Here is a 25335-nt window from a genome sequence, read left to right as displayed (position 1 = left end):
AGTGATGGAGCGCCCATGATTTCTGAAGGCAAGCTGTTCCACTGATTAATTGTCCTCACTGTTAGGAAGTTTCTCCTTAATTCCAGATTGCTTCTCTCTTTGATCAATTTTCAATCATTGTTTCTTGTCCTGCGTTCTGATCCTTTGGAGAATAACATGATCCCCTTTTGTTTAGGGCAGCCCCTCAAATACTGGAACACTGCTATCATGTCTCCCCTATTTCTTCTTTTCTTTAGACTAGCAGCCATTCTTCATATGTTTTAGTCTCTAGGCCTTTGATCATCTTACCGGTAGTCGCTCTTCCCTGAATTTTTTCCAAACTCTCAACATCTTTTTTGTAGTATGGCAACCAAAATTGGCTGCAGTATTCCAGGTGTGGTCTTACTAGGGTTTTATAAAGCGGTACTAATACCTCACGTGATCTTGATTCTATGCCTGTTTACACAACCCAGGATTGTATTAGGTTGTTTTTTTTTTGGCTGCTGCTGCACATTGCTGGCTTATAGTCAAGTGATCATCCGCTAGGTTCTTCTCACAGTTACTGTTTTTAAGCCAGGTCTCACCTGATCTGTACTTGTACCTTTGGTTTTTCCTGCCTAAATGTAAAACTTTGCTTTTCTCCACATTGAAATTTATTTTGTTGGATAGGGCCCATTATTCAAATTTGTCAAGATGTTTTTGGATCCTGAGTTTGTCTTCTGGAATATTGGATACTCTGCCAGTTTAGTGTCATCTGCAAATTTGATGCGTTCCCCTTCACGTCCCTCATCTAAGTCATTTATGAAGATATTTGTGCAGTCTATGTAACTCATCGATAATGGTAAGTATCCTGCTCTGAAATATGCAGGGCTTGAACTGAAATATGCAGGGCTTGAACTGAAACTATGATTCAGAAAACTGTTAAACATACAGTTATTAAACAAATATTGATGCAAATTTATCTTCATGACTGAAATTGTATAGAACAAGTTGAGCCAAATATTTAGCCCTTCTGCTAAGGTATTTAGCATTTTTCCAATGGAATCACAAAAAGGAAGACTGTTAACCTCAACAAGACTCACTCAAAAGTCAAAAGTCAAAATTAAAAATTACATTTCATTCCTTGTATTAAACAGTGGTTGACATAACCTTTGAAAAGTCCCAATTTGCTCATTCCTGAGTATGTTTAATTTTATTGCTTTGGATTTTGTCTTTATCATATGAGTTCTGGATATGATAGAATTAAATAATTGCATGCCTTATTTTGTCTTTCATTTTCAGTCATGTCTTAATATTGATGATTCTTTGGGTCTTTTACCCATTTATTTGGTTTTTTAAAATAATTCCATTATTTTTATTTAGCTTGGTTTATTTAAAAATAGTAAATTAAAAAAAGAAAAGATCATAATTCCATAGAACAGTCTATAGATAGTTTGGAAAGACTTTTTCTCAATATTCAACTATTACAAATAAACAAACACAAGTTTGGAACAAACTAAAATTCAAAGACATGATTAATGTTTTTATCAAATTAGGCCACTGAGAAATACTACTGAACTGATTGGAAAAATCACAGTTATTTGGAAATATAAAAATAATAAAATGACAGTCATTTGTTATGTAAAATTATGATTTCATTAACTTTTATGTACACAGTCCTCGAGTTATAGATGTAATGGATACTACCGTTCATACCTTAAATGTGATTCACTCCCTTTCGCCCACGCATTCCCTAATCGAATGCATAGGCGAATGCGCTGTTCATTAATCGCATGTGGTATCTCAAGGTGGGGAAGATCATGGAGGGCCCAGTGATGGAACAGGCCCCCAAGGCTTCCCCAACCCACTAAGATACCTCATGCTTCCCCTGCCCTTCTTGCCGTGCTGGACTCATCTTGAAAAGAACCTTCTCCTCTCTGCCACGGTTCCTGCTGCCGCCCGGATTTGAGGCTGGGGGATGCTTCCGCTGCCCTCCAGAAGCCGGATCTGGGTGTCGGAGGCCTTTTCCAGGCCACTGCTGCCTGGATTCTGAGGCCGGGGGATGCTTCCGCTACCTTCTGGAGGCTAGATTCGGGCATTGGAGGCCTTATCCAGGCTGCTGCTGCCCAGAAGAAAGGCCGGGGGATGTTTCCACATGCCTCTGGAGGCCCATTTCCAGGTGGCAGCAGGCTGAAAAAGGCCTCCGACACCCAGATCCAGCCTCTGGAGTCACGCAGAAACATCCCCCAGCCTCAGATCTTGGTGGCAGTGGCCTAGAAAAGGCCTCTGACGCCCAGATCCAGCCTTGGAGTGCCACAAAAGTGTCCCCCAGCCTCAGATTCAGGCAGCAGCAGCCTGGAAAAGGCCTCAACACCCAGATCCAGCCTCTGGAGGTATATGGAAGCGTCCTGACTTCAGTTCCATTCTTTGTTGCAAAGAACAGAGGCCTAAAGTACCATGAGATCAGTAGCATGAGATCTTGCACCACTAATTTTACGTGATCTTGCATTACTTTAGGTCTCCATTCTCTGCGAATGCAACAAGGGCCTGGAGCAGCCAAGAAAGTGAAGGATCTTATTCTTCACAGGGTGAGTACTGAAGGCCTAGTGCCTAGGGAGACCCGGGGCTGGGGGGGGGGGGAGAGAATAACCAAGGTGAATGTTGCAGTGCCACTGCAGTCGTTTATAAGGGTGAACGACTGCCATTGTGTGGCAACATTCATAATTTCTGGAATTGCTCATAAGCACTAGGGGGTGCTTATCGCATAATCTTGAATGTTCGCTAAGGGAACGTTCACAACTCGGGAATTACCTGTAGGGTTTTTTTTTTTTTACCTACAATAAATGTAAGCTTAGAATATATAAAAAAATAATTTTTTCTTCCTTATAATACCAGAAGTATTAACTGGGTCTTTGTATGTTATGTATTCAAGAAAAGTAACAAATGTGATATCTAAAACATAATCCAATAGTCATTAAAGCTGTAAATATGACTTCAATGTATGTTTTGAATGAAGTGAAATCTTTTATCCATTATGTCAGTAGCATAATGTCCAATCATTAGAAAAAAATAAAATAAATGTATGCTATGGAAATATACAATATTTCCAGTAACAAAAATAATTAAAATAAAAATAATAAAATAATGTATGCTATGGAAATATACAGTATTTCCAGTAACAAAAATAATTTACTTAATGCAAAATTTGAACTATAGTTTGCACTGATTTTTTTTATAATAGATTTGTATTCAAAATGTAATTAGTTGCTTTAAAAATTCTAATGTTTTTGCCTCTTAGTCTAAGTCAAAACCAAATAATACAAAGAAATGTTTAAATGTTTTGATTTTGAACATTCTGTTCTACAAAGGATAAGGCTCCACTGCTTTAACTAAATTCAACACACAAGCTGGTCAACAAGCAAATGTTTAAATTCTGGATTCAGGTTGTTTACAGCATTCATTACAACCCCACCTATAAACCTGGATAGGAAAGCAGTGTCCTTTTGTTAATTTAGAAATACCCAAAAGTAATAGACTAAGTAATTAAAAGTATGTTAAGGTGGTTGTATAGCCACAAGGTTGTTCCTTCAAAAATGACCTGTGCCTCACTTTTGCTTTATTGGTAGCTTTCTATGAATAATAGCTTTATCCTACTATTCAGATATTAAAAAGATTTGGTAATGTTTTTAATAAGCTTCAAGCCAGTGACCAGCAGAAATGAATGGAGTGAAAAAAATGTTTCTAGAAATCTCCAGAAGGAAATCCAATGAACACAACAGAATTCCTACTCTGAAAAAATGCTAGTCCCCACTATCTCTGCTGATTAATCTGATTTAATAACGCTACATATGAACTGTGGACATTTCAGGCTACTAGCTATTTTAAAGCTAGAAAAGTTTTCTTTGTATTTCATATTGTATTGTTTCTTTCAACTTTTATTAATCTGTTCAAAAGTAAAAGCTCCACAAGGGCTACTTCAAACATTGTGTGCCTGTAAACATGTATCCAGTAGTTTGGGTGTACATAGTAGCAGGATGCCACAAACATTTCCAAGCAGTGCTTGTACAAAATTAATAAACTATGAACTCTGTATGCATTTACTTGGATAAAACATTCATAGGACTAGGCTGCAAATAGAAATGGGTTATTTCTTTTTACTGCAGGACAGATGCCAGTATGAATTTTATCAGCTAGTGGACTGATTGTGCCATGCAGTGCAAATCAAGGGCAATAGACTAGATGATTTGTCAAGATAGAAGTGAAAGCAGAAAGGGGGGAACATACATTTCTAGTATTTCACAATTATAACTATGATTGAACAGACAGTTGTTGGAAATCTGAAATCCTTTTCTTGTACAGCTCTATTACCACCCTTTTTACCTGGCTTGATAGTTCAATTGGGTCACTCTACAAGTCTTAATAACTGTACCTCAAGATACATTCATCATTAAATAATTGAAAAATTCAGCTACAAAAATAACATAAAACGCCCAATTGGATTGATCTGACTACCATGGAAAAGACTGATTTACTGGGCATACTCAGAAATTCCATTAACAAGTTACATCAACATTTTACCTCCAAAAATATGGAAATTTCTTCATTGTTTTATTAAACCAAAACCTATCTAATCCCTATTTTAGGCCTTTCTTGACATTTATTCACAGCCAACAATTATTCCATCATTCTAAATACAGGAATTGAACCTAAGTCTCAAACTATTTTCCAATGATCAAGTTACTTCAGTCTAATGAACCACCAGCTGTTGCATGTACTAGGGTGAACTAGGGAATGGCCTGTTAAAAGATGATACAGGCCATTCTTTTGTAACAGTCTGAAGTTTCCTTTCCCAGTACATTTTTTTTTTGTTTAACACTTCCATCTTGATTCTGTGTTCTTCTTCAGCCATTTCACATTCCCTTTCTATCTGTTGAATTTTTGCTACATGGACTTCATTCATTTGGATCAGTTGCAGTTGTAAAATAGACATTTGCTGATGGTGTTCCTCTTCATGCATCTTTTTCAAATCACTTTCTTGAGCAGCTTTATTTCTGAAGTTTTTATTTCCAGTTACTCTGACTGCTGAACAGGAAGGCTCAGACTGCGAGGTGCCTTCACATACCTGGAAATGTACAAGTCCTTTCTCTTCATCACATGATTCTTTGTTAATAATAGTGAAAGATTCTGGGAAAATAAAAGAAACAATCAAAAACTGTATGAGTTTTTAAATAAAATTTCCCCTGCTATAAGATTGAATTCACATTGTGGGAAGAATGTATCTTTCTTTCTTTCCCCTTCTATAGGTTCTCATTCACAATGTGGAAATAATGTATCTGGAAAACTTAGATTCCCATTATCAGTATGACTTTTACTGAATGCCCTTGGTAAATTATAAATAGCTGAACTATTTCATATAGTGATCTATGAAGAAAAAGCATTTTATAGGGAGGGTAAGATTACAATGTGAAAAATAAAATGATAACTAAAACCATTTCTGTAATCTTCCATAAATATTCAGGAGACACTAGATGGCAAAATTGTCTACAGCAGGACAATATGAAATTATAAACATATTTTAAGGAAGGCATGCCTCTTCCCCAAAATGCTAAAGGTAATTGGAAAGAAAGATTGTTGTTGATATATGTATATGCATATAATTTTCACTTTTGAAAAGGGGTGTTGTCTTATCTGAACATCTTTTCTCAGCATGACAATGGAGAGAATCCACACAGATGGGGTTGATCCTTGTCTTCCTGCCCAGAGACTAAATCAATCAACCTTTGCCACACCTCTTCCTCTGGGCTAAGGACCCAGTCTTGACGAAGGCATAGCCGTTGATGACATTACCATGTGGTGGCTCAAATACCCCTGACACAGGACCTGATGGACCTAAACAGGGGGGAGTGGATTCTCCATCGTCATGCTGAGAAAAGGCATTCAGGTAAGATAATGCCCCTTCTCCAGCATGATCGATGGAGAATCCACACAGATGGGACATACCAAAGCCTCACTGTCCCCATGGTTGGGAAGTAGTCTGGGCCTGTGTCCCACTATCTGGCACTACTCGGCGGAGAACTCTGCAATCCAAAATGACATCCGCCAAAGCGAACTTATCCAGGTTATAATGCCTCGCAAAAGAGGAAGGCGATGTCCATGTCGCTGCCCTACAAGTTTCCGCGATCAACACCTGTGTCGCCCACGCCTCTGAGGGTGCAGCACAGCGAGTCGAGTGTGCGGTGATCTGACTGGGAACCAGCAAGGAGTGTGCCAAGTACTGCCATGTAAGCCTTAAGCCATCTGCCAATGGTAGAGGCAGATACCATCAGGTTCATTGAAGAGGGCTGGAATGCAACAAAGAGGGCTGCAGATTGCGAAAAGGTGCATAGCGATGTAAGACTCAGCGAACGTTCACAATGTGCCACTTACGTTCCAAGTCGTGAGACAGCTAAGGGCAAACATCTGTCAGCACAACCTCCAGCGCCTATGACACAAAGAATTGATCTTGGGAACAAAAGAGGGATCCAATCACAGGACTATCCTGTCAACATGGGAGATGTCTAAGTCGTCCTTGATAGACAGAGCTGCCAGTTCAGAAATGAGCCAAGCTGATGTAAGGCCACGAAAAGGGCGACTTTAAGCATCAGGAACCTCAGAGAGTAGGTTCTGATGGCTCAAATGGAGGTGAAATGAGGATCTGCAGGACCCTGGACAGATCCCAAGGGATATCTGTGAACCCCGGGTGTTGATTGCTCCCTTAACAAAGGGGCGCACCATGGGATGTTGAGACAAGGACCCAGAATTGTCCCACAGAAGCATCGTGGACCAGGTAGCACTTAGCTGCGGATTGTACAGGGCACCTAGCCCTTCCTGAGTCCCCCCCCAACAAATACTCCAAAATCTTTGGACTAGTGATCATCGATGGGCTCAATTGTTGCTCCCCACACCGGGTACAGAAATCTTTCCATGTGGAATCATAATTCCTGTTAGATGAGGGCCGTCTTTTAGACTGAATCACAGTAACGACTTCTGATGAGTAGAGCTCTTGCGTCAGGAGCCGCCGTTCAAATGCTAGGTGGTCAACCGGAGTCACTGGTACTCAGGGCATTGTAGAATCCCCACGGAGAGATTTGAGAGATCCATGAGTTCGGCAACCATGGGCGTCCAGACAGTGTGGGGCACCCAGTATCCCCTCTGCTTGTTCCTGCAGTATCTTACAGAGAACTGCCTGAGTCAGAGGAAGGAATGCAAATAACAGACGCCGGCCATGGCCTGCGGAGAGCATCTGCCCTTTCCGCCCCTGGAGATGGGAACCGGGGAAAAAGCCTTGGGGACCAGGAATTCGCTGTAGTAATGAATGAATCCAGTACTGGAAACCGAACTTTTCCAATATATCCCAGAGGAGATCTGGATGCAGGCTCCACTTGAAGTGATCCACTGTCGCCCTGTTCAAGAACACCGCCTCCCAAGATGAGATCGGCCCGAGGGAGGAGAGGTTGGTCTCTGCCCAGGTTCCCAATAATTGAGCCCCAACCATAAGGGACCTGAAATGGGTACCCCCTTGCTGGTTGACATGGGCTTTCGCTGCCATGTTGTCTATGAGGACTGAAACATGTTGCCTTGCCACTGTGCTGCGAAAGTGGATTAAAGCCAAGTGTATAGCTCTGAAATCCAACCAGTTTATGTTGTGTTTCAGGTCTGACCGGAACCACCGGCCCTGAGCCAGCTGTGCTTGTAAGCGCACTCTCCAGCTGAACAAGCTGGCTTCCAAAGTCAGGATGATCCAGGTGGGTTCCTTGAACAAGGTCCCCCTGGCTATCGCTGGGGAGATCCACCACTGGAAGGATCTTAGGGTCTGAGACGGAACCTTTACCCTTGGGCTGGAGAAACTGGTGTCCAGTCTCTGGAACAGAAGCCAGAACCATTGCAGGTTCTTGGAATGTCATCTGGCCCAAGGTACTATCACTATGTAGGAAATCGTATTTCCAAATAATTGGGAAAGCATAGCCAGGGTGACTACCCGCTCCCCTTGTACCTGGATGACCAGGGATTGGATGTAGTCTAGCCGTTCCCGAGACAGGTAGACCTCGCATCTCCTTGTCCTGACAGAGTCAACTGAACCAAGGAGGATAGAACGAAAATATAGCCCAGATAACACTGGATCGGTCCTGAAATGTGCGACCAGCGCCACTAGGGCCCTGTAAACACCCTGAGGCCAATGAGAGGCCGAAGAGTAGGGCCAAACAATGAAGTGTTGGCCTGTGTGGCAGCACCTGAGGAACTGCAAGATTGGAGCGTTCCTGCCTGAACCTCTCATATGCCAAGTGAGTATTGATTCCCTTTAAACTCGAGGATTGAGGTGCCATTGCATCTTTGTCTGCCATTGCATCGTTGTCTGCCATCACAATCAGAGATATCTTGGTGGTAGCCAAGAGGGATCTCAAAGGAGATATCTTAGTGGTGTGCTGAGAGAGTCTCAATAGTAAGGAGTGGAGTACTGATAGTGGCAGGGCCACTCGATGGAATGAACATCTGTACTCAAGGGTTAAACTTGGCTGCAGACCAAATTAATGGTACTGCCCTCACTCATGTAATGCTCCTGATGGCAGCAGGACCAGTAAGAGCACATCCAGTGCTCTGGTCAGTGTCACCATGGTGGCAAACCCAAATTCAATGGTAACGGCCAGCTCACAATGATTCACTTAGTGACATTAAGATCAACTTAATGGCAAAGGCCAGCACACTAGTCCTAGCTAGTGGCGGTAAGACCAACTTAATGATACGGCCATACCTTCTTCTGTCAGGATAAGGAGGTAGTCAACGCTAGGCCGGGGTCTTGTGCGAGCTAAGGTAGCAGTTGTAATGCTCGCCTCCTTATATAGGTCCAAAGCCCTGAGTCCTAAAAGACCCAATGAAGGGAAGGAGGCTAGGCAGATTTGAGGCAAGGAGGGCTTAATTGAATGAAGTCCGACCCTTGATGTAACAATTAAACAGTATTCAAATGCCTAGCAATTTGTGTTTCTGTAGTAGGCCGAACCCTCGTCGCAGACGCAGGCATCTGAAGACCAGGTCTTTCGCTGGAAGGGGCCATGGAAAATTGTTACACTAAAGCCTGGTGTCTCCTGCTGGCTTCCGTCCCAACAGCCGCAGAGGGCCTCTTCTTGCCCGAGATAGTTAGGCCTTAAGTTTCCCGATTGCAAATAAGCTATATCTCAGTGGTGAGCTGAGAGGGATCTCAACAGTAACAGGAAATAGCCAGTACACGGAAGTCTAATAGTGGTTGTAAGGCCAACTCAATGGCCATGGCCAGTCCACATGTGATCCGCTCAGTGAGCAGCAAGATTAACCTAATGATATCGGCCAACACACGTATAATCCACTTAATTGGTGGTAAGCCAAATTAATGGTTATGGCCAGCACAATTGGTTCCTTTAGAGGCGGCAAGCTCACCTTAATAGCAAAAGGTTGTAAAAGGGAGGAGGTCTTTAGCCCAGACGCAGCTACATTCTGTCGTTTTGTGCCTTGGAGAAATGTTTCTCTAAGGCCTGGAGCCTCCTACTGGCCTCCTTTTCAGCCACCCTAGAAGATTTCTCGACAGAAATAGCCTTGGTCTTAAGTTTACCTGCCACCTCCTGTTTGGAGAACTTGGACTTCCCTTTTCGTGGAAGTGCAGAAAGGCATCCTCTGAAGTCTGAGATGCCAAGTTGTCTGCCATCGCAATCCACCCAGTGGTGTGCTGAGAGGGATCTCAATGGTAAGGAGCAGAGTACTGATAGTGGCAGGGCCACTCAATGTAAGAAACAGTGTACTCAAGGTTCCAATGTGACTGCAGAACCAAATTAATGGTACTGCCCTCACCCATGCAATGCTCCTGATGGCAGTATGGGTCAAAAAATCCACCATAGATGGTCAATTCAACTGTGGTGGCAAGACCGACTGAATGGTAACAGCCCGTTCACAAATAGTTCACTTAGTGATGTTTATCTCACCTAGTGATGGCAATACCAACTCAATGGTTACAGCCAAACTTACATGTGTTTCACTTAGTGACGGCAAGACCAACTCAATGGTAACAGTGAAACTTACATGTGTTTCACTTAATGATAGCAAGACCAACTCAATGGTAACCGTCAGGTCACATGTAGTTCACTTAGCGACAGCAAAACCAACTCAATGGTAACAGTCAAGTCATATATAGTTCACTTAGTGACAGTAAAACCAACTCAATGGTAAGATCCAATGCACATGTGTTTCACTTAGTGATGGCAAGACCAACTCAATGGTAACAGACAGTTCACGTGTATTTCACTTAGTGATGGCAAGACTAATTCGATGGTAAGTCAGGTCGCATGTGCTTCACTTAGTGGCGGGTAATAGCCAGCACACATTCACCTTCAGAATGGTCATGAGACCCTGCTTCCAAAGTGGCGGCTTTGCCTCTGCTGCCTCTGCTTGCAGGCCTGAACGCCCAGAGGCTGAATAGAAATTAACATATAGATTGAATTGAACCAGGAGGCAGTTATACTGAATCCATACTTGATGCAATAATTAGTCCCTTTTAGATGTAAATATGCTGATTGCTGGTTGTGATGCGCAGCCTCCAAAAGAATGGCCGTCACTCGGCCTTGTTGAGATCTAGGGCCTTAGTATATAGTGTAGCCGGATTTAAATTCTGTTGCTGCCTTTGCCTGGTAACCAGAACAAACATAGTTCCGGGAACAATGCTGGCTTTCGCCCCTGAATCAGACTTGAAAAGGGAAAAACAACAACTTAAATGCTGCCTGTTTCTGCAGCAAGCCCATGCGGCGCCCAGAATGGAGATGTTGCTGCCTTTATCTGGTAACCAGACACAAACCCAGTTCTGGGGACAATGCTGGCCTTCGCCCCTGAATAAGCAATCAAACTTGAAAGGGAAAATCAACAACTTAAATGCTGCCTGTTTCTGCAGCACGCCGGGCGAAAATGAAAGTAGCTGGGGCTTCAGCCTATGCCCAGAGGAAAGCAGCCAGAATCAAGCACTCAAGCGACATGCTTTCAAATCAATCGACACAAGAAGGAAACCAAGCAAGGGGAGACAATCAAAGGGAAAACCAGCGAGCCTCCACATGGTGTCTGCTGGCTCACGCCGTAACGGCCATCCTACAAAGGCTATATACAAAACTTCAGTTGAAGCCTCAAATCCCCTGAAAACCCAGCGATTCAACCTGCGCTATGAAGCATAGCAACTGGAGAAAAAATCCACCATTGATGGGAAATAAACAACAGAGAAACAGTACCTGATCTGTCTCTGCCTAAAGTCTGAGCCAATCTTACCACACCTCATTGGGCTGAAGACTAAGTCAAGACTGGGTCCTTAGCCCAGAGGAAGAGCCGTGGCAAAGGTTGATTGACTTAGTTTCAGGGCAGGAAGACAATGATCAACCCCATCTGTGTGGATTCTCCATTGATCATGCTGGAGAATGTTTCACTTCTGGTACATTGCGTAAATATTTCTTACTTTATTTCAGTTCCAAGCTTGGGAATAAGGCTGAAATTCATGTAGTTTACTGAAAAAGGAAAAATCCAGAAATTTAAGTTTATGTCCAGATTCAGGAAATTATCAGTTTTCTAATATTATCCATCCTAGGTACTTTGAACTCAATGGACTGCAAGAGGAAGGTACAAGAAATTTGTCCTAGCTTCTCTTTGTTTGTAGAACTATAGGTAAGTTCCTTTTTCTATTCATGACAAGGAGAAAAACTACCCATTCAAAGATGTAACACTTCAGATAATTAAACATTAAACATATTTCAATTATTTATAACATGCATTCACATTAGGTGATTGATGTAATTTTCAAAGCTATATTATTGAAAAAAATAATTGTTTTACTTTTATTAATTGTCCAATTGTAGTATGTTTTCAATAACTTCTTAATAAAACAAATATACAAATTTATACATAGTCATATTTAAAATAGTACACTTTGTATTGAAGTTTATTACCGTGTCTCCCGAAAGTAATACCTACCCCAAAAGTAAGTCCTAACTTGATTTTGGGGGGTGGGCCTAATATAAGCCCTACTCCCTAAATAAGGCCTAGTTTGGGGATGAGGCATATACCTAAAAATCAAGCTATGGCGGGGTGGAGCTGCCCCACACGTCCTGCATCACAGCAGACAGGCCTCCCATGCCCTGACACTTGTCAATCCACATGGCTTGTCACAGCGGTGCCACCATTTGTGGCAGGAGGCCACATAGCACTTCAAGCCATTGCCACTGCTTGCAGCAGAAGGCCACATGGTGCTTCACACTGTTACCGCCGATCGGAGCAGGAAGTCCTGCGATGCTTTGGGCTATTTCCACTGCTCACAGTAGGAGGCCACATGGTGCTTCAAGCCATTGCCACCACTCGAGGCAAGAAGCTGTGCAGAGCTTTGGGCAGTTTTCACTGCTTGTGGCAGGAGGCCACATGGTGCTTCATGCCATTTCCCTTGTTGGCGGCAAGAGGCCGCAAGGTGCTTCATACCATTGCTGTTGCTTGCGGCAGGATGCCTCATGTGCTTTGGGTCGTTGCCACTGGCCTCCTGCTGCAAGCAGCAGCAACAGAAGCAACAAAAAAATGTAAAACTTATGAAGAAATTAAAGGGGCTATCCTACCCAGCTCCTAAAGACTTGCCTGAAATGTAGTATAAACCCTTAAAAAAGCTTAATATAGTTAAAATACAAATAGAAATCCCAAATCTCCCTTTCCATGAGGAAAGCTTAGTGAATCCTGGTCTCACCCATGTGTATGCTATGACACCAGCCATAATAATGCATAGGTTGCACTGTCCCCTGCATTTTTCAGAATCTCTATTCCTATATTCAGGAAAGATTCCACTGTCAAAGTTTTTTTTCTCTCTCCTAAAACATGGTGGTGGTGCTATAGCTAAGACACAATTCAGGACTGATCTTGCTGTTAATGCAGCTATGAACAGTGAGCTGTATCTCAATTATATAGTGAATTTGTACATGTGATTTGCTTACACTTTAAAACTGATGTCATTATACAGATACCAGTGGATAAATGCAAATATCCTATCTACTTTTGAAAAAGAAAAAAAAATTAATATAGGTCACTAGGTTATGACTGTACCTTGATTGGAAGTTTCAGGCTGATATTCAGAATCTTCTTCTGGTGGAGTCTGTAAAAAATACACTTGCTCTGGTATCATGTTGGTGATCTTCTCTTTTCCTAGGATGTGATTACTTATAAGTGGACTAATACATCTTTTTACCTTATCTCGTCTTTCATGTGCCATTATTTTCTTTGTCCTAGCTTTGATGTTCTCCCAGCATTTCTTCAACTGCTTGAAATCTCGGAGTGATACATTTGGTTGGGAATTATATTCATGAGCTAGGGCCTGCCAAGTCCGTTGTTTCAGTGCAATAGTCCTTGCATCACTCTTTTTACATTCAAGTACATACTTATATTTTTCAACCAATGCCAGCAGCACACTTTTCTCCACTTCAGAGAAATACTTGGCAGGCTTTATTACTTCACTGTTTTGCATTTTCTGTCAATTCTCTGGGATATCAAAGCAAGCTGAAATTCAATAGAAATGCTTTAGATTTGGAAACATTAATCATTATAAAGTCTCTACACTTTAATTATAAAATATAATATTCACATATTCATAAGAAATACACAAACGTATATATATGACAGCCAATTTGTACAATCAATAACAGGTGAGTTCAAACAAAACTTGGTGTAATTTCTAATAATTTGTAACTTACCTTGCAAGATGTTGTCATAGTCACTTGATCTGTTATTTAAAAATACATGGAAAATAAAATATCTCAGTTCCAGTTAGCCACAAAAATGGCATGCCCATCTTCAGGGGCAATATAGCTCTGAATACTAGCAAATGATGGCCATTGTTCTTCATGTCCTAATTACAAGCTTCCAAAGGGCATCTGGTAAACAACCACTATACACAGATACCTGTACTAAAAGACCTTTCAGGCTAAACTCTTTAACTCTTCTAATAAACAAAATTAAAATATCAGTTATCAAAGAATTGTGGATATGGGTCTGTATTTCTCTTATACTTTATTTTGGAAAAGATACAAATTCTATTATAGAATAGAATATTCTAAAAAAATAATTTATTCACATTTTATCATTTGAGCGAATTACTAGAATTTATTTTAAAAAGGGATACATGAAATTCTGAAGCAACTTGAATTCTGCTATTTGTAATTTTTTAATTTCATTCAAAGGAATTTACTATTATGAAGATAACAGATAATCAGATTTACAAATTATATTTGTAGATAAAGATGCTCAAGTAAGATATGTATCTAATGCAACCTACTGCTATAGCAGTGATAAGTTATCATATAGAAAAAACAAATGAATCACAATTGTTTTATATCTGTATTTTCTTGGATAATTAATCAGCCCTGAAACAGATTTCTAAAAACAAATATCTTCATATATTAAAGTACTTATGAGCAGAATAATTAATATTTACTGTCTTCTTGCTGTCATTACTGATAAGCATGCACGGCCTTTGTGAAACAGCTGCTGGGAACACAAGACTGTATTCTTGTTCAGTGTGGCAATTTCATTGTGAGGAGAAAGCTTCATGAGGCCAGAAGATGCCTCACAGAGAGTTAGATCATGCATGTCATCTGAAGAAGCAGAAGGTCAACTGAATATGGTGGACTACAAGGTCTCAAGGCTGGCTTGCATTACAGAACTAACTGGATGGCTGGGTCTTCATACCACACTTTGGGCTTAGAATGGTTTTGTCTCTGCATCGCTGGGCTTGGAGAGGTCCAGCAAGGGAAGTACTGTGAGAGAAAAAATTATTTGATCCCCTGCTGATTTTGTATGTTTGCCCACTGAGAAAGAAATGATCAGTCTATAACTTTCATGGTAGGTTTATTTTAACAGTGGGAGACAGAATAACAAAACAAAATCCAGAAAAAAATCATTTCAAAAAAGTTATAAATTGTTTTGCATTTTAATGAGTGAAATAAATATTTGATCCTGTATCGATCAGCAATATTTCTGGCTCCCAGGTGTCTTTTATACAGGTAACGAGCTGAGATTAGGAGCATTCTCTTAAAGGGAGTGCTCCTAATCTCAGCTTGTTACCTGTATAAAAGACACCTGTTCACAGAAACAATCAATCAATCAGATTCCAAACTCTCTACCATGGCCAAGACTAAAGAGCTGTCCAAGGATGTCAGGAACAAGATTGTAGACTGGAATAGGCTACAAGACTATTGCCAAACAGCTTGGGGAGAAGATGACAACAGTTAATCTGATTATTCTGCAAATGGAAGAAACACAAAATAATTTTCAATTTCCCTCCATCTGGGGCTCCGTGCAAGATCTCACCTCGTGGAGTTTTAACGATCATGAGAACGGTGAGGAATCAGCCCAGAACTACACGGGAGGATCTTGTCAACAATCTCAAGGCAGCTGGGACCATAGTCACCAAGAAAACAATTAGTAACACATTACGCCGTGAAGGACTGAAATCCTGCAGTGCCTGCAAGGTCCCCTTGCTCAAGAAAGCACATGTACAGGCCTGTCTGAAGTTTGCCAATGAACATCTGAATGATTCAGAGGAGAACTGGGTGAAAGTGTTGTGGTCAGATCAGACCAAAATCAAGCTCTTTGGCATCACCTCAACTCACCGTGTTTGGAGGAGGAGGAATGCTGTCTATGACTCCAAGAACACCATCCCCACCATCAAACACGGAGATGGAAACATTATGCTTTGGGGGTGTTTTTCTGCTACGGGGACAGGACAACTTCATTGCATCCAAGGGGCAATGGACGGGGCCATGTACCATCAAATCTTGGGTGAGGACCTCCTTTCCTCAGCCAGGGCATTGAAAAGGGGTCGTGGATGGGTATTCCAGCATGGCAATGACCCAAAACACACGGCCAAGGCAACAAGGGAGTGACTCAAGAAGAAGCACATTAAGATCCTGGAGTGGCCTAGCCAGTCTCCAGACCTTAATCCCATAGAAAATCTGTGGAAGAAGGTGAAGGTTTGAGCTGCCAAATGTCAGCCTTGAAACCTTAATGACTCGGAGAGGAACTAAAAAGAGGAGTTGGACAAAATCCCTCTGAGATGTGTGCAAACCTGGTGGCCAAGTGCAAGAAAAGTCTGACCTCTACGATTGCCAAAAAGGGTTTCGCCACCAAGTACTGTCAAATACTTATTTCACTCATTAAAAGGCAAATCAATTCATAACTTTTTTGAAATGCTTTTTTCTAGATTTTTGTTGTTGTTGTTGTTATTCTGTCTCTCACTGTTAAAATATACCTACCATTAAAGTTATAGACTGATCATGTTTTTGTCAATGGGCAAACATACAAAATCAGCAGGGAATCAAATAATTTTTTCCCTCACAGTATGCCCAGAATACATATATGCTTTGCTAGACCTCTGCCTGACTACTACCTATTTTATACAATGAAGATTTCTACAGACAAAAACATGGCTATACCATAGGTTCATCTGTGTCCCCCATTGTGGCCAATTTCTACATGGAAAAGGTAGAAACCAAAGCCTAAACATCTTCACAGAAATTCTATCCACTCACAAGTATAGCTAGGTGGATGATACTTGAATCAAGTTAAAACACAGGAATTAGAAGCCTTCATCGAACAGTTCAACTCTATGGACAGATATATTAAATTCACTTGGAAAATAGTCTGGTCTTCCTGTACTGTGCATTACACATTAAAGAAGATAAGATGCCTTAACATCAAAGTTTACAGAAAATCCATACACAGAGATCAATATCTATATTTTGATTCTCAGCACCCACTAGAGCACAAAATGGGAATGATCAGAACCCTATACCACCAGGCTGAAAGTTTGTCTACCAGCAAAGATGGAAAAGAAAAAGAACTAAAACATGTCGAGGAAGCCCTCAGAACTTGTGGCTATCCCAACTGGGCCTTCGTCAAATCCAAAAAAAGACCCAGCAGGAGCTTCTCCATAACAGATAAGGAAGAGAACAACTGCAGCAATGTTTTCATTCCATACACTGCGGGAATATCTGAAACACTCAGGATTTTCAACCAACACAATATAAATACACGTTCTAAATTTAAAAATACAGTAAGGGAGAAACTTGCTCATCCAAGAATGAAACACCCAAGCACAAACTGAGCAATGTGATATATCCAATACAATGCCGTGAGACATGTACAGATCTATACATTGGAGAAACAAAATAACCACTTCATAAATGCATGGCACAACGTAGGGGAAGGGGCGTTGTCTTACCTGAACGCCTTTTCTCAGCATGAAGATGTAGCATCCACTGATGGGTAATCAAAGCCTTCCTGCTCAGTTTTAGACTAAGACCAAACTTTAGCCATGCCTCCCTTGGGTGTTCCTTTCCCAGTTTTGATGAGGCGAAGCTTCTTAGGTCTGACACAATAGCTTCTCCTGAAAAAAATCTGCCTAGACTAACTGTTAAGGGTGGGTGTGGATGCTACATCTTCATGCTGAGAAAAGGCGTTCAGGTAAGACAACGCCCCTTCCCCAGCATGATAGATGTAGCATCCACCGATGGGACATACCAAAGCCACCCATGTCCCTGTCAGGAGGGAAGTCTAGGCTTGTGATTCGTGAGTAGAAACTATCTGCTGCAGGACCCTTCTGCCGAAGGATGCGTCGGACGCAGCGAACTTATCAAGCTTGTAATGCCTTATAAATGAAGAGGGGGAAGACCAGGTGGCTGCCCTACAAATCTCTTCAACCGAAGCCTGGGTAGACCAGGCTGCAGATGTGGCTGCGCTATGCGTCGAATGAGCTGTAATGTTTGGAGGAACGGGAAGAGACTGAGCCCTATATGCATAAGAGATGCATGCCCTGATCCATCTTCCAATGGTTGAGGAGGACACCTTCAGATCCATGGAAGAAGGTTGGAAGGACACGAAAAGTGCCTCCGTTCTGCGAAATGCTACAGTTCGCTTCAGGTAGTGATGCAAAGCTCTGCGCACATCTAATGTGTGCCACAACTTTTCCAGGCGATTAGATGGTCAAGGACAGAAATCCGGGAGAACCAGATCCTGAGACCTATGGAACCAGGTATTATAAAAGAAGGATCCAATTTGAGGATCACTCTGTCATCCAAAATATACACAGGTCACTCCTGACCGATAGTGCGGCTAGTTCTGAAATGCGTCTTTCTGATGTGATGGCTACCAAAAATGCCACCTTCAAGGAAAGAAAGTGTAGAGAGAAAGATCTAATGGGCTCAAACGGAGACCCAGTAAGGACCTGTAGCACCTTTGGCAAGTCCCATGTGGGATATCTGTGTACCACAGGAGGACCAGTTTTAACAGCTCCCTTAAGGCAGGCTGTAACTGCTGGATGATGAGATAACTGGACCTGATTCTTGCAAGTGAGAACAGTGGACAATGCTGCAATCTGTCTCCGAATGGTTTTATGCGACAGTCCCTTGGTCAGTCCCTCTAAAAGGTAGTCTAATAATACCAGAATGGTGATAACCAGTGGGTTCACCTTTCTTGTGGTACACCACGTACAGAAATTTCTCAACGTGGCATCATAAATTCTGTTGGTCGAAGGATGTCTCGAGGCCTGAATTACATCAATCACTCCAGATGAATAGGACTGTCTGGCTAAGCTCTCCCGCTCAAGTGCCAAGTGGCTAGTTGAAGCCACTGTGGCTCCGGGTGTTAGAGCTGACCCTGACTGAGGGAAATGCAATCTGATGGAATCTTCCAAGGTGGGGAGATCAACAGGTCCACGAGGTCGGCAAACCAAGGTCGCCTTGGCCAGTGTGGGACCAGCAAGATTAACTCTGCCTGTTCTAAGAGAAGCAGGGGATTGTGGTCCGAGATGAAGAACTAGATTTTGATAGGGAGAAGTGTGAATCAGGTATTGCACATCAGTCATGCAAGAATAGAAAGGCTCCCAAAAAGAGAAGCTACCTTCTGGTAGGTGATTCAATTATAAGGGATGTAAATTTAGGAAAGGACACAGAGGCTTTGAAAGAGGTCAGGTGTCTTCCAGGTGCTACTGCCAGTAGGGACAAGAAGCGTATTTCTAAAATAATCAAGAATGGCAGCAAGACTGTGATGTGGAGGCTATTGTACACCTTGGCACTAATGATCTGTCCCAAAAAGATGTACTCTCTGTGCAGAATGATTTCCAGAGCTTGGGGAAGGAACTTAGCAGAATAGGCTGTAGGCTTACTTTCTCAGAGGTTTTACCAGTGTATAAGGAGCAAAACGGAAAAGGCCAGCGCATAGCACAATTCAATATGTGGCTAAAGGAATGGTGTAAAGGGGAAGGCTTTGGATATATTAGTCACGATGTCAGTAGCTGGTCCAATCAAAAGATGTACAAAAGAGATGGTTTGCATCCATCAAAAAAAGGGACTGAGTTACTCGGCTATAAATTCACAGATTTTCTGGAGGGAAATTTAAACTAAACAGCGGGGACAGGGAGTTAATTGATACGGAACAACCCTGTCCCCGGCAATTTAAAAACTATAGGGCTATCAGTGCATGTAGCACAGATGTGTGTGTGGACAAGAATACCAACCTTGCTACCAATCAAAATGAAGCCTCTAATAGCGAGTGCCATATAAAGTGCACTAACCAAATAGGTGGTAAGACAATAGGGGAACTCAGGCACCACACAGGTTATGTAGAAAGGAAACACAGGGCCACCCACAAAGGACTCAAATGTTTATACACCAATGCACAAAGTATGAACAGCAAACAGGGTGAACTAGAAATTCAGGTTAATGAGGGCAGATACGATATTGTTGCCATTACGGAAACATGGTGGGATGAAACTCACACATGGAACACACAGCTAGAGGGATTTAAATTATTTAAAAGAAACAGACCAAATAAAAGAGGAGGTGGAGTTGCTCTCTATATAAGAAATAACTACATCTTCACAGAAATAGAGTACAACAATGATAAAAACTGTCTTGAATGCATTTGGGTCAATATAAAAGGGGGGGGGAAATGACATTGCCATAGGTGTATACTACAGACCACCCAACCAAACAGAGGAAATAGATGAACTTTTTGCTAGTCAGCTAACTAAGGTATGTAGGAAGCACATCACAATAGTAATGGGGGACTTTAACTACCCTGACATCAACTGGGAGACAAACTCCGCACCAAGTGGAAGATCAAACAGGTTCCTGGCAAACCTAGCAGACAACTTTGTCTCCCAAAAAGTAGAGAATGGAACTAGGGGATTAGCCATTTTGGATCTAATTCTCACTAACAGAGATGAAATGATAGACGGTGTTGGAGCCATAGGAACCCTGGGAGGAAGTGATCATGCAATATTAGAATTCAACATTATAGAAGCACAACCAATAGAACACAGTCAAACTAGAGTCTTGGACTTCAAGAGAGCTAATTTCAATAAACTTAGAGAGGGCTTGGGAAGGATTCCATGGATGAGAATCCTCAAGGGGAAAACAACTCAAGAAGCTTGGGAAATTTTGAAAAATGAGATAATAAAAGCACAGTCTAGCACAATACCAACAAAGAGGAAAAATAACAGCTCTCAAAAGAAACCAGCATGGCTGCATAAAGAACTCTCTGACAAATTGAAAGATAAAAAGGACAAGTATAGAAAGTGGAAAGAGGGGAACATAACTAAGTCAGAATATCAGCAAATAGCCCGAGCCTGCAAAGATGAAGTGAAGAAAGCCAAGGCTCAAAATGAACTGAGGCTTGCGACCAAAGTCAAAAATAACAAAAAAAGCTTCTTTCAACATGTAAAAAACAAGAAAAAAGTGAAGGAAATGATTGGTCCATTAGTGGGTGGAAGTGGCAAGAAGGTGACAAGCAACAGGGAGAAAGCAGAACTATTTAACTCATTTTTTGCATCTGTCTTTACACAAAGGGAAAAAACAGACCAACCTATCAAAAATAGTGCCACAAAAAACAAAACAGAAACACAAGTTAAGATAGGCAAGAAAATGGTTAGTGAGCACCTGTCCAGCCTAGATGAGTTCAAATCGCCAGGACCAGATGGATTACACCCCAGAGTTCTCAAGGAACTGGCAGATGTGATATCGGAGCCACTGAACTATATTTTTCAAAGATCCTGGAACACAGGGGAACTACCAGAGGACTGGAAAAGAGCTGATGTAGTTCCCATCCTCAAAAAAGGAAAAAAAATGGATCCAGGAAATTACAGACCTATCAGCCTGACCTCAATACCTGGGAAGATCCTGGAAAAGATAATCAAACAACGAATCAACGAACACCTAGAGGCAAACAAAGTCATTACTAAAAGCCAACATGGGTTTGTCAAAAATAGATCATGCCAGACAAATCTTATTGCATTCTTTGACCAAGTGACAAAATTAGTGGATCAGAGGAATGCTGTGGACATAATTTACTTGGACTTCAGTAAGGCATTTGATAAAGTAGATCACAACCTACTACTTGACAAGATAGAAAAATGTGGGGTAGACAGAACCACCACCAGATGGATCCGTAGCTGGCTGACCGGCCGTACTCAGCGAGTGGTCCTCAATGGAACTGCATCTATATGGAGGGAAGTGTGTAGTGGGGTGCCCCAGGGCTCTGTTCTGGGCCCAGTACTCTTCAACATCTTCATCAACGATTTGGATGAAGGGATAGATGGGGAACTCATCAAATTTGCAGATGACACCAAGCTGGCAGGAATAGCCAACACTCCAGAAGACAGGCTTCAGATACAGAAGGATCTGGACAGACTTGAACACTGGGCACTAACTAACAAAATGAAATTCAATGGTGAAAAAAGCAAGGTTCTACATTTAGGCAAGAAAAACCAAATGCACAAGTACAGCATAGGTGGCACCATGCTCAATAGTAGTAACTGTGAGAGGGACCTCGGAGTCCTAGTAGACAATCACTTAAATATGAGCCAGCAGTGTGCTGCAGCTGCCAAAAAGGCCAACACAGTGCTAGGCTGCATTAACAGAGGGATAGAATCAAGATCACGTGAAGTATTAATACCACTCTTCAATGCCTTGGTAAGGCCACACTTGGAATACTGCATCCAGTTTTGGTCACCACGATGTAAAAAAGATGTTGAGACTCTAGAAAGAGTACAGAGAAGAGCAACAAAGATGATTAGGGGACTGGAGGCTAAAACATATAAGGAACGGTTGCTAGAATTGGGTATGTCTAGTTTAACGAAGAGAAGGACAAGGGGGGACATGATAGCAGTATTCCAATATCTCAGGGGCTGCCATAAAGAAGAGGGAATTAAGCTATTTTCCAAAGCACCTGAAGGCAGGACAAGAAGCAACGGGTGGAAACTAATCAAGGAGAGAAGCAACCTAGAACTAAGGAGAAACTTCCTGACAGTGAGAACAATTAATCAGTGGAACAGCTTGCCTCCAGAAGCAGTAAATGCTCCAACACTGGAAGTTTTTAAGAAGAGACTGGACAGCCATTTGTCCGAAATGGTGTAGGGTTTCCTGCCCGAGCAGGGGGTTGGACTAGATGACCTCCAAGGTCCCTTCCAACTTTACTACTATTATTATTATTATTATTAAGTTTCCTGATGATGGCTGGAATCAGTGGAAGTGGAGGGAATGCATACAGAAGCCCCTTGGGCCATCTGCTGTGGAGAGCATCCGTTCCCTCCGCCCCCCATGAGGGAAACCTCGTGAAGTATCTGGGCAGTTGAGCATTTGCTGGTGAGGCAAATAGATCTACCTGAGGCTGTCCGAACCTCTCCGCTATCTCCCTGAAGAGGGCTGGATCCAATTGCCACTCCGAGTGGTCTACCGTCACCCTGCTCAGAGAATCTGCTTGATGATTGGCCTCCCCTGAAATGTGTTCTGCACTGATGGATTCCAGATTGGACTCTGCCCTCAGACTCAATGCCAGGGCTTCCTGCATGAGGGACCAAGACCTGGTCCCTCCCTGCCTGTTGACATGAGTCTTGGCTGCGACATTGTCCATCATTATCAGGACGTGATTCCCTGTTACTATGTTGGAGAACTGATGAAGAGCCAGGTGCATTGCTCTGAGTTCTAGCCAATTTATGTTGTGTGCGAGGTCGGACTTGGACCATTGGCCCTGTGCCATGTGTGTCTGAATGTGTTCGCCCCAACCGAACAGACTGGCGTCCGTGGTCAGGATGAGTCTGTGAGGTTCCTTGAAAAGTGATCCCCTGTGTATGGCTGCCACCGCCCACCATTGGAGTGACAGCAGAGTGTGATGTGGAACTCTCACCTTCCGTGTGGAAGCACTCATGTTCCACTTCTGGAAGGGGAGTAGGAACTACTGGAGATGTCTGGAGTGAAGTCTTGCCCACGGCACTATTCCCAGACATGAGATCATCTTCCCCAACAGCTGTGATAATTGGACAAGTGGAACTACCCTCTCTCTCTGGATCCTGTGAACTAGAGATCTGATGCATTCCTGAGAGAGATAAACCTTGCATAGGTTTGAATCTATCACTGCCCCTAGATGTAATATCTGAGTGGTAGGGGTGGTGTGGCTCTTTTTGAAATTCACTGAAAATCCGTGTCTCTGTAGTGTACCTATTGTGGTCTGTAGATCTATCTGTGCAGAGCAGAATGAACTGGACTGGATAATTATATTATCTAGGTAGCATTGTACTCTTACCGATATCAGTCTGAGGTGAGCTGCTAATACTGCCAGTAGCTTTGTGAACACTCGAGGAGCCGAGGATAGACCGAAGGGAAGAGCCCTGTACTGATAATGTCTGCGCGCATGGCAGAACCGGAGGAATCTGTGGTGATGGGGTCGGATGGGGACATGAAGATAGGTCTCTGTCAGATCTATGGAGGAGAGGTAGTCTCCTTTTCTAATGCTGGCCAGAATGGACCCAAGGGACTGAATCTTGAACCTCCTGTAAGTTAGGAAGTAGTTCTTTTAGATCCAAAATTGCCCTCCAACCCCAGAGGTCTTGGGGACCATGAAGAGGATGGAGTAGAACCCTTTTCCCCTTTGGTCTGGAGGTACTGGTTCTATGGCCTCTATATCTAACAAGTGGGATATGGCTGTGGATACTAGCTCGGCCTTGCTTGCGTGTCTTGAGACTGGACACTGGATGAAGTGGTCTGGGGGAATGGATTTGAATTCTAGGGCTAGACCGAATCTATGGTCTCCCTTACCCAGGTATCGTTGGAGGTGACCTCCAGGTGTCGCTGAAAAGAGCTAAGTGACCACCTATAGGAGGATCTGATTTGGCGTCACTTAGACTTCCTGTACTGATGGCCCCCAGCTCCTCTGAAGGGACGCTTGTATTGGGATTGACCCCTGGTTCCTGAATTTTGGCGGTCCTGTTGGTGATCCTGTCTGGGGGAGAAGGACCGGGAACCTCTGGGCCAATCCCAGGACTGCCCTGATCGAAAGGGCTGTCTCCATTCCCAAGAACTTCCAGCACGAAAGGACTGCCTACGGAATTCTTGTTGGGGTTTCCTATTCGCCTTCTTAGAAGGGTGAGCCAAGGTTTTCCTCTTGTTTTTCCCTTCCAGGACCGGACCGAACAAGTGGGTACCACTGTAGATGTCAGTAGCTAGACGCCACCTTGACTTCAGATCTGCCTTCCACTGCTTTAGCCACAACAATCTGCGGGATGCTACTGTGGCCACTATAGATCTAGCCGAATACTTGGTCGAGTGGAGGGATGCGTCTGCTATATATTCCGCTGCCGCCACCAGCTTACCTAAAGTTTGTTGTGTATGCACCTGATCCAGAGGGATTAGAGCCTGTAACTCACAGAGCCACATGATGGAAGTCCTCGCGAAAAAGGACGAGGATGTTGCAGCTCTGATTGCCCAGGCTGAAGCCTGATGAGCCCTGCGAAGGGAAAACTCGAACCTCTTATCCTCCACCTTGAGGGCCTCTGCCATATCTCCAGGAATCGTAGATGTGGAGAATAGTGAGGACAGGGGGTGTCTACTGCAGGTACCTCTAGGAGGGAAGAAAATGTGGATGAGACATTAAACAATTTCTTTTCTGTGCTATTGGTGTAGGTAAAGTGGCTAGGGAAGACCACTGATTCTCTACCGTTATTGCGGAAAACAGCCGGGTAAGGAACCTGTTTTTCCTCCACCACCTTCATTGCGAACAGAGGATTTGACTCCTGTGCAGTGGAGGTAGATGGTTTAGGCTTCTGCTCTGAAACCAAGTTTGCCGTGGTGCAAAAGCGATCTAAATAGAGAAGGATCAAAGAGACCCGATGTTGGGGTCGTATCTGGAACTGCCTCCTCATCCTCAGACATATCTCTAGGTCCACAGACTTCGCCTCTCCAAGCTAAGATGACATCTCAGAAACACCAGAGCTCACTGACCGGGTATGTCCAGTGCGACCAACGGGCAAGTATGGAGGAGGCG

The 25335-nt window shown here is 42.8% G+C and overlaps 1 protein-coding gene across 4 annotated transcripts in view; it reads right to left on the bottom strand.

The window, feature by feature from the left end:
* Positions 1-1330: 1330 nt before the first annotated feature.
* Positions 1331-25335, bottom strand: part of MSANTD3 (Myb/SANT DNA binding domain containing 3) — a 141828-nt gene continuing 117823 nt past the window's right edge. For 3 of the 4 annotated variants that reach the window (XM_039355598.1, XM_039355596.1, XM_039355597.1), the window contains exons 2-3: positions 13072-13521; positions 1331-5142 (exon numbers count right to left, since the gene is read on the bottom strand). In XM_039355598.1, the coding sequence (XP_039211532.1) occupies positions 4733-5142; positions 13072-13489 (828 nt within the window). In that variant the 5' untranslated portion in view covers positions 13490-13521 and the 3' untranslated portion in view covers positions 1331-4732. Of the gene's footprint in view, positions 5143-11433; positions 11502-13071; positions 13522-25335 lie in introns of those variants that run through there. The other variant, XM_039355599.1, reaches the window with a different exon arrangement.

This window comes from Crotalus tigris, unplaced genomic scaffold (genome assembly GCF_016545835.1).
Source record: "Crotalus tigris isolate CLP2741 ecotype Arizona unplaced genomic scaffold, ASM1654583v1 scf7180000018697.696732, whole genome shotgun sequence".
Lineage (NCBI taxonomy): Eukaryota > Metazoa > Chordata > Lepidosauria > Squamata > Viperidae > Crotalus > Crotalus tigris.
This window is presented reverse-complemented; position numbering and strand designations above follow the sequence as displayed.